Source organism: Olea europaea, unplaced genomic scaffold, assembly GCF_002742605.1.
Source record: "Olea europaea var. sylvestris unplaced genomic scaffold, O_europaea_v1 scaffold239, whole genome shotgun sequence".
NCBI lineage: Eukaryota > Viridiplantae > Streptophyta > Magnoliopsida > Lamiales > Oleaceae > Olea > Olea europaea.
Genome location: NW_019242055.1, coordinates 316,999 through 326,825, shown reverse-complemented (window position 1 = coordinate 326,825; position 9,827 = coordinate 316,999). Strand labels below are relative to the sequence as shown.

The 9,827-nt window shown below is 35.2% G+C and overlaps 2 protein-coding genes across 4 annotated transcripts; one reads left to right on the top strand and one right to left on the bottom strand.

Annotated features, from left to right (window-relative positions):
* The first annotated feature begins 2,215 nt into the window (after positions 1–2,215).
* LOC111381896 (phytolongin Phyl1.1-like) lies at positions 2,216–4,063 on the top strand. 2 transcript variants are annotated; one of them, XM_023005741.1, is made up of 2 exons: positions 2,216–2,427; positions 2,848–4,063. In XM_023005741.1, exon 2 carries the CDS (start codon positions 2,920–2,922, stop codon positions 3,622–3,624), a length of 705 nt encoding a protein of 234 aa, XP_022861509.1. In that variant the 5' UTR covers positions 2,216–2,427; positions 2,848–2,919; the 3' UTR covers positions 3,625–4,063. The 2 variants fall into 2 exon arrangements, with proteins under 2 accessions (XP_022861509.1, XP_022861508.1); XM_023005740.1 differs by having other exon boundaries at positions 2,753–4,063.
* An 829-nt stretch (positions 4,064–4,892) lies between these two features.
* Positions 4,893–8,372, bottom strand: LOC111381912 (single-stranded DNA-binding protein WHY2, mitochondrial-like). Of its 2 annotated transcripts, XM_023005759.1 has the most exons (6): positions 8,259–8,372; positions 7,879–8,163; positions 7,459–7,552; positions 7,268–7,341; positions 6,490–6,578; positions 4,893–5,306 (listed from the first exon to the last, which is right to left on the bottom strand). In XM_023005759.1, the coding sequence occupies exons 3-6, from the start codon at positions 7,467–7,469 to the stop codon at positions 5,190–5,192; spliced, it is 291 nt and encodes a 96-aa protein (XP_022861527.1). In that variant the 5' UTR covers positions 7,470–7,552; positions 7,879–8,163; positions 8,259–8,372; the 3' UTR covers positions 4,893–5,189. The 2 variants fall into 2 exon arrangements, with proteins under 2 accessions (XP_022861527.1, XP_022861528.1); XM_023005760.1 differs by lacking the exons at positions 7,879–8,163; positions 8,259–8,372 and having other exon boundaries at positions 7,459–7,872.
* Positions 8,373–9,827: the final 1,455 nt, after the last annotated feature.

Below are 9,827 nucleotides of genomic sequence, written 5' to 3'. Positions count from 1 at the left end.
CGATGGAATCGTTTAGAACTAGTCGGTTCGGTTTCGGATCTTCTAAAAAACATTTTGATTTCGGGACAAATTTTTAAGAACTGATCGGTTCTGGTCCGGTTCTCGTTTCTAGTATCGGAACTACGAGAACCAGACAGTTCTCATTGAATTTTTTTTTTGGGTAAAATATATGACTCAATCTCCAACACTTTTATAAAAAATAATCGTGTTCTTTCTTAATTTTAGACTCGAGCACTTTCTTTTTTCTCTTTGATTCTTTCCTTGTCTTTTCTTATAATTCCTTGATTAATTGATTTTCAAACCAAATTAGAATATTGGGTAAATCTATACCTAAATAAATTTATTTACAATATATAATTTTATTTATAAGATGCGAAATTTTTATTTTGTTTTTACTTTGGTTACATAATTTTTATTTTGTTTTCACTTTGTAAATCTATACGTAAATAAATTTTTGAATAATATGTTCGATTCTTCTATATTTTGTTAAAAGTATCACGTTGGTAGCATTTTTAGACTTTTATTTGTGAACATTTTATTTTGACATTTTCAATGTATAGAATCGGACCGGACCGAATTGGAACTGATTGGTTCGGTTCCATAGTTAGCTATGGAACCAATGGTTCCATTTCTAAAATTCTCATTGGTATTCGATTCGGTTCTATTTTCTTTGAATCGGCCAAATCGAACCGCGCCCACTCCTATTGAGAAAGTTGGATTATTTTAAACCAAGGCAATAGATTGTTGAGAAAGTTGGACTAATTTGAAACAAGTAGAAATTAGCAGTGGTCCCTAACTTTTTATTTTTTTTGCAAACTTTACCCTAACTTTCATTTTGTACCAGCTATAGTCTCAAACCTTTCAAAAATATACATTTGGGGTCTAAATGGATAAAAACTGTTCATTTGACCGTTAGTTGACCTGGAATATATAAAAATTGGATATTTTAACTATTTTAAGTAGGGGCATTTTAGTCAATCTCATAATAACTTTATATTTTCAATAAAAGTACATAAAAAATTAAAAAAAATAAAAAAATCAAACTAATCTTCTTCACCCTCCCCAACCCCAAAATCGAACCCAAAATCAAAAAATTCACCGTCGTCGCCACCACCACCAATCACAACCACCACTACAACCACAACCATATTTGGGCCTACTTTGAATCACTTAAATACTAACCAACTATCGTCCAAATCACCGAATATCCATATCATTGGAAAGTCTTCACTTCCTTTTTTACAACCTACCCAGCCACCAGCCACAACTCTGGTGGATTTGCCCAAAAATTCGACCCAAAATAGGCTGTCACACACCAAAAAATGGATGGAATCATCACCTACGAAGACATCCATGCCAAACCCACCTTCCAAGTCAACCAAGCACCTCAATATGCACCTATTGATACCCTTGTAACATCAAACAAAGCTGTAAATCCAAATCTACCATCAATTATTCAAACAACTAAAAGTTTCTGAAGACTTTCCTTTTGTTCCAAACTAATTTTGGAGCAAACTATTGATTCATAATCTCCAATGGCTACCATTGCCACTGGTACAGTAGTTGGACAGGTAGGTAGTCAATTTCATTCATGAACTTTTTTTGGGTATTGGGGTAGGACTTCCCAATACAGTTATGGAGTGTGGTGATATAATTTATAGAAGCACACTGCCATGATCAGAGAGGATCATTGTTATTGTCCCTAGTGTGATTTTAGCATTGGGTACTCTTTCATATATAGGCGTAGACAGTGATTTTTCTTGCGAAAATTACAGTACATATTTCGAGCAAGCATGGACAGAGAATAGAGGTTGTGGTGGGGGTGGCTGGTTGTGATGGTGTTTTCTGGTGAAGAGATGAAGGAGATGACATCGATGATGGATTTGGGGGTAGGGTTTGGGGTTGGTAGTAGATTTTTTTACTTTTCTCTTGTTTCTATTTTAATTGTTAATATTTAGAAAAATACAAAGTATTATTATGCTCTTTTTTAGTTTGGACCAAATTGGTCAAATTTTGACTTTTCTAGTCAATTAACGATAAAATGGATGTTTTTCGTCTGTTTGGACCACAGGTACATATTTTTGAAAGGTTCATGGGTGGCACGGTAAACATTAGGGCAAAATTTGTAAAAAAGTGAAAGGTTAGGGATCGCTGCCGCAATTTTCTCTTGAAACTAAAGGCAATATATTGGGTAACCGATTCTTCGATATTTCTTTTTCTAATTTGTAGAAGAAATCGTCGATGGTAAAATTAAGACCACGAACTGAGTCGACCATCATTCACCAATCAGGAATCACCATTACGGTATCAAGTAATCATCAGTAGATCCTGTTGTTTCAGTCCACCCTTCCCTTTTTCTCTCTCATTTCAGTCGTGCTGTGGAAGTTCCAGTTTGTAGAAAACTCTAATTTTCTAAATCTTTACCAGGTAAACTTCAAATCTTGCTTTTCTGCCTTGTCGTTGACCAGAGACTACTACTACAGTGCTATTGCACATCATCTTATCTTATCCAAGATTTTTGGGTTTGTTTTTTGAATTATTGACTTGTCGGTCCTTTGAATTTGGGAGTTTTAATGAAAGGCATCTTTCTTGAGTTTCAATATTTAGTTGAGAAATTGTTCTCCTATTTCCTTTTCTTGGTGTTTGCCTCGTTAATTAATTTTTTTTTCATACTTCTGCCAAATATTGATTGCTTAGATTTGTAAATTTCCCAAATTGGTTGGTAGCGATTTGATTAGCTCTTATTTGGCAGGAGTTGTATTCAGTTTGTGGATATTGAGATTAGTTTTGGCATTTTTGCATATGGGTTCATTTCAAAATATTGTTTATTATTGCTGTGTATCGAAGGGTGGTCGAGTTTTGTACGCATATAATGGTGCAGACCATGAGACTGAGAACTTGGCTGCATTGTGTTTGGAGATGACTCCTCCCTATCACAGATGGTATTTTCAGACCATGGAGAAGAAAACCTTTGGGTTCTTGATGGAGGATGGCTATGTGTATTTTGCTATAGTGAATGAGAGTCTTGGCAACAGGGGAGTTCTTCGGTTTCTAGAAAATTTGAAGGATGAATTTAGGAAGTTGGCAAAAAGAGGTTCAAATAGGAGTATGTCTAATCTGAGTTCTGTGTGTTTACAAGAACAATTGGTGCCCGCTATTCAACGAATGGTTGCCTCATTGGAGCAACTCTCAGTTACAGGGTCTAAGTGGCCGGATGAGACTAAGGAGCTCTCTCCTTCGCCATGTAACAATGCCAATGGTCAGATAGAGACCAGTACTTCTACAAAAGCCCCTTTACTGGGAAAGCCGAGCAAGCAAGAGAGAAAGCAAATGAAAGAACATATAATTGCTATGAGACATATTGAATTGGAGGAACATCGAAGATCTACAGATAGAGTCAAGGTTGATCCAGGAGCTATGGACTTTAACGACCAAGGTTCAACAGTTGCTCCAGTCTCATTACAAAAGGATATTGGATCAATGAGGAGAAGGTCTAGCTCTCAAAACTTGCAAAAGAAGTGGTGTCGCCTAGTGCGGATTGTTCTTGCCATTGATGCTCTAGTGTGTCTTGTGTTACTTGCAATTTGGTTAGGAATATGCGGTGGTGTGAAGTGCATTCGTTAAGTAGTCTGACTTTGAGCTTTATAAGAGCATCTCCAATTGTGGTGTACAATTATGTGTAAATTGGTATTTCTAAAATTACTTTTGCATCCTCATTTACATTCCAATGAATTCATTTTGCTCCAATGGAAAGATCTAAATCTACTTTTGGGCTCTTGTGGATGTAAATACAAATTGCATTTTTTTTGCATCTCTACATTGGAGAGGTTTTTGGCTGCTTTGAAGATCTAAATCATAATTTAGATATATTTTATACCACGATTGGAGATGCTCTAATCATCTTGAATGGAAGCTAGAGATTCCATTTCAAGATTATAAAGCTTTGTTTGGCAAAAAAGTCTCCTTTGTATACAGCTGGCCATATCTTGATGAACAAAGTGCTTTATGTATATCTAAAAGGTATGAGCTTCAAATTTCAGGTTATGGCATCATCTTTCCACTATCTATTTTACAGTTATCATATTTTTACCCAAGCATACATGGGTATGGTTTCAAGGAAGAGTTTGGAGGCACAGTGATTGGCTTCACACATTGCATGCTTCATTTACATATCAATTTTCTTGTCCATTATATCCTGAAATTTATAGATGATATTGTCATTGTAATCTCTTTGAAGCAAAAACTAGGAAATAAAGCATGCCCGAGTAGTAGTTTGCTATTTCAAAAACTGGGAAATAAAGCATGCCGGGGTAGTTTGTTGCTTCAAAACAAGAACTTGAAGGATTTGATAAGATGTGGTTTTAGCAAAATTGAACGTAGAAATATAGCTGCATCAGTCAAGTAGCATCAAGCATGAGTAACAATGGAGTAATCAACCATTTCAAAGCAAAAAGCCCAAGTTGAAGGTAATTTTCTCTTTTATGTATACTGTGTAGCTGTAGAAGAGGCTGTTTGACATGATTTTTGATTTTGCTTTTGGTTCCTATAAAAGAGTTTTGAAGAAAGTTTACTTTAATTTTTGTTTGAAAACTAATTTTTAAAAGCATTTTTTATTCCAAAAGCACTTTTAGGAAAAAAATCACATTTGGATCAATTTCCTTTGAAAGCTCCTATAAATACCAAAAATACTTTCATAAAACTAACCAAAAGGGCTCAAAAGCAGCTTTTGAATTTCAAAAATTCCTTTCGCCTTTTTCAAAAGCCATGTGAAACGAATCTTAAGTCAAAGAAAATTAGTTTACTCCGAACTTCTTCGGGCGTGATTATATATGTTGGTATACCTCTTTCCTTCGCGCAAAAACCAGCCTTGAGCATGCATAATGTAGCCAAACTAGTAAAAACGACATTACATATATTGCGCACAGAATAACACACGGTGCCCAACTCCATTCTTAAGTGACAGCAAACAATGTACTTGAACGACAACCATCATGGGTGTAGTGACAACCATCATGGGTGTAGTGAAGGACTCATCAAGCATTTTGACACAAGTTTGTGAGCATTTTCAAAATCAAGAACAATTACATAGCCTAAAAGACAATTAATTTGCGGCCAAAACAGCAAGTTCATTAATTGGTAAAAACACAGCATGGTTGTCTTACTGGAGATGACAGACACATAACAGAACTTCATCTATCCCGCTCAATCGCCATAAACTCTGAAGCAAACTCTGGTCTATTCTCATCGATGCTTTTAGGAGGCTGATTGGTGTACTGGTCCCATCCCATGATGTGAGGCAATGCAAACTGCAGCAAAAACATGGAAAAAACTATATGATCGAAATAATAAAAACTTGCACATGAATTACATCAATCAAGTAAATGATTTTTCATGTTTTAGCAGATGATGTCAGGAAGGCAAAATCAAAAGAATTAAATTAGGCGCACACAAGGGGCTTACACCTTGTTTGACACTCGCCTATGTGTCAAAAATCTGGCTGTTGTTTGGAAAAAGTGTTGTCATAGAATTTTGCTAACTCACATGAGTGTCAAACAAGGTATACATGTAGCATGATTCAAATCAAAAGGTACCACCAAACAAGGCAATGACCTTATCTTCACGTTCACCACTAGAAGCATCTATCATATTTGAACCATTCTACAAGTACACTTTTTTACACACCTTTATTCACAGCACACAGACATGCAAGTTGGTGGGGACCACGATTAGGGTCCACGATTAAAATAATCGTGAACCCCACCTTTGTGAGGAAGTGTGAAAATTGATGTAAAAAAAATGATGTACAGATAGCATTTTTGATCATATTTTCATTTCTATTCACACCATTGATTACAAGGATAGCATTTTTCGAGCTGGTTGTGATGTACTCAACCTTTTCTTTTGGAAGGAAAACTCAAAACATTTCATGGAGAACAAATGCACCCACGACTAACAAACAATTCTTAACTCAAGCCTGATTCAATATCTAGAAGAAGCATGTTTTTGCTGAAGAACAAATGTACTCAAGCATTCTCTTTCATAGATTACAAAATTATTATAATAATCAAGAAATGGCGAAGATATATGTTAGCATTTCGTCCTCAACCTCGAGATACTCACAAACAGTACTAATTTTGCTCCTCATTTGGCCTCCATCTTTTGAAAATAAAAATGATTGGAATAGTATTTTTTTGAAAAATGAGTGATTGAAAAAGAAGGAAAAAATTTCGATTTACATGGAATATTAAGTAGTACTACACTAAGCCCCTGTTTGACAACCATGATATGGAGAAATAGAGTTTTGAATGGTGGTGGTTTTAGAGAATGTGTAGTTAAAAAGCAAGAAAAATTTTTAATTTACATGCAGAATATTTTATTGTATGAATGTGTGGTTGAAAATGAGCATGTAATAAAAAAAAGAGTTTGAAAATAATGGTTGTCAAACCGGAGCTAAATAATGTGAGAAATATAAAAGATACAGTGCCATACGTTAAAAGCTGTTCGCATGACTGCAAATTCAGCAGTAGGGACAAGGACAACAAACCGATCATTAGTTTTGAGGATATTGTTGACAACATCTGCAAAGAAAGCACGTGTAAGATAACAAGTATTCATCAGATGCTATATAAGATACTGACCAAATACCAGGAAGCCTAGAGAACACAGATCAAGATCATTAAATTTCTGTGTAGTTATTTGTATTCATAGCTGTGCATCTGGATAATAAATATCCACTCTATACTCAATATTCATCGTTGATGGTCATGATTATTCAATTAAACATCTTGATCAAGAATAGTGAATATTAGTATGTAATAAATGGACTGACTTAGAGAAATGAAGTAGCCACCACCGTTGTCATGTACCTTAATTGATAAGCTCTTCCTAACTTGACCTGCATTACTGTACAATTGAACTCACCACAAACTGATAAGCTCTTAGTGTAAAAAAAAAAAAAAAAATAGGGACAAGGACAACAAACCGATCATTAGTTTTGAGGATATTGTTGACAACATCTGCAAAGAAAGCACGTGTAAGATAACAAGTATTCATCAGATGCTATATAAGATACTGACCAAATACCAGGAAGCCTAGAGAACACAGATCAAGATCATTAAATTTCTGTGTAGTTATTTGTATTCATAGCTGTGCATCTGGATAATAAATATCCACTCTATACTCAATATTCATCGTTGATGGTCATGATTATTCAATTAAACATCTTGATCAAGAATAGTGAATATTAGTATGTAATAAATGGACTGACTTAGAGAAATGAAGTAGCCACCACCGTTGTCATGTACCTTAATTGATAAGCTCTTCCTAACTTGACCTGCATTACTGTACAATTGAACTCACCACAAACTGATATCCTTAGTAAAAAAAAAAAAAAAAAAAAAAAAAAAAAAACTTGAACAGCAGATCACAGAAAGATGTTTAGGAATTAGAAAAACCAACCTTGACAGCATCGATGGGTCATGGAAGAATTCACAGGAATCTTTTGGACCCAAACTAATTAGGGATCCAATCTCCGTGGCCACAAAGCAAAGGTCTACAACATATTATTATAAAAATCAGTCAAGCCATGGAAAGTGAGTGTGAATGCACGCATGCCTCTATATGTGAGCGTTCTTGTCTGTGCATTACAATGTGTGAGTGCATGAGAGAGAGAGAGAGAGAGAGAGAGAGAATCTTTTGCAAGTACATTATTGAGGTAACTGCAAAGAATTTTCAAAAAGCATCTTGAGCAAAAGTTACAAATGTCCTCGAGATTGCCACATCCTTCCAGAAGACTCCAGGTAAGAATGGATTGTTTTCACTCTTCACAGAGGCATTCAGGAAAGACTAGATATTTAGCCAAGAAAAAAAACAGATTACCTGTCTCTTATCCCAATCATACTTGCGCTCACCAATAGCAGGCCAGAACGTCAAAAAAAATGACACCACGGCGATCAACTCTGAAACCTCCAGACTACAAAAAATAAAGAAAGCATATAATAAGCATCCAACTCTGTAAAACTAAAGATATTGTCGGGGACAAAAAAGATCTCAGCAAAGGTACTGCTTCCAATTTACTAAATCTCGGAAGAATAGGGGAGGCAGAAAGTGCAGCCTTCCCCTTGTAAATTGAATAGGGTGCAAATATTTTAGCTGCAGATTTCCCTGAATAAACCAAAAGCAAAACAAAATTAGTGACAACTTCACCTCCCTGGAGAAGGGGAGAAAACATAGAATCATATGCCAAAATCATTTGATACCATCTGGCAAAAAATTTTGCTTAGCAGCTAATAGGCCAGCCTGGGTACTCATGCCATTCAACCATTGATGATCATTAGCAACTTCTGCAAATAACCTCTTCTGCCTATTTTCAGTCAACAAAAAGGGACATCAGTACAAATTAATTTCATGATGCTGAGAATATATAACAAACACGAACCACACTTTACTAAACTATAGAATTATTCAACAAATCCCGTTTTCTTCTTGACAAACTGACAATGAAAGGAAAAAGCATAACACTGCTTATAAGATAGGTACTTTTGTAAATGATGTTGGGTGGCTAGGCAGCCTAGGCCTACAGGTCTGATCGACAGGGCTTGATGGGCACAACAATTTTGTTTAAAATTTTAATATCCATTTCACTTAACATGAAATTTCATGAGAAAAAAATAAAAGGTCGCTTTGGCATCTCTATATTGATGCTATATTTGTGTGTCTTTCAAACCTTGACAGTTTAACACAAGATAGCCTGCACACCTTCCATGTTATTAACATGTTTACAATGTTGTAAGCATGCAATAAGGTTTGAATAATAATACAATATGAATCAATTGTTTCTCCATAACTTACTTCTTTCATTTATCCTTGTGGTTGCATGGTGGTATGCAGGGCCTAAAGGCCCTACTTTGGAAGAACCTATGCGGTAAGCAGTCAGCCGTTAAGGCGGTTTTTGATTCAATTTTGGCGGCTTTTCATTTGTTTTTTGGCACGACTTCGTATGGCCTTATTCCATGGCTACATTGCAAACACATGAGAAACATATGTAAACATATACTTTATTCTACAAAAAGGACCAATCTCCCTTTCTTCCATATTCAAACAATTCTCTCTTTTGTTCTTCAAGTTCAGGTGGAAAAATATTTTATGCTTTAGTATTTTTATGCAACAAAGCTTGATTAATGCTACAAACCGTTTGCCATAAAATCCTTGAAGCATCTCGTATAATCTGGAGAGGGGGTAAACATCATTTGAGGACGGCGAAATTATTTTCGTATTTAAGCCTTCATATTGGTTTTGATCTTCTTGAATTTCCACCTCTAGGTTTCTTCTCCAAACCTCGGTGTTGATAATTTTCCAACACTTGATGGGCACAACAATTTTATTCAAAATTTTAATATCTATTTCACTTTAACATGAAATTTCATGAGAAAAAAATAAAATGTCGCTTTAGCATCTCTATATTGATGCTGTATTTGTGTTTCTTTCAAACCTTGACAGTTTAACACAACATAGCCTGCAAACCTTGCATGTTATTAACATGTTTACAATGTTGTAAGCATGCGATAAGGTTTGAATAATAATACAATATGAATCAATTGTTTCTCCTTAACTTACTTCTTTCTTTTACCGCCTATACGGATTATACCACTTTTACCGATTGTGGTTCATCCTTTTACATCTATGCTTTAGCAAAACAATTCCCTTTCCTTTAAAGTTCAAGTGTACAACAATTGTGGTTTGCAACCACATTTCTCCAAAATTTGCCTATTCAATTGATAACATGAATTCCAAGTCATCTATTAGTGGAAACTTCAAATTGCATGGTA

What these genes read in the sequence shown, in the direction of transcription:
- LOC111381896 (XM_023005740.1), top strand. Translation starts at nt 2,803, where the DNA reads ATGGGTTCATTTCAAAATATTGTTTATTATTGCTGTGTATCGAAGGGT.
- LOC111381912 (XM_023005759.1), bottom strand. An exon ending in TGGCTACTTCATTTCTCTAA is followed by an intron (nt 6,579 to 7,267) that starts GTCAGTCCATTT and finishes CTTTCTTTGCAG; the next exon opens with ATGTTGTCAACAATATCCTC. An exon ending in TCATGCGAACAGCTTTTAAC is followed by an intron (nt 5,307 to 6,489) that starts GTATGGCACTGT and finishes TTTTTGCTGCAG; the next exon opens with TTTGCATTGCCTCACATCAT.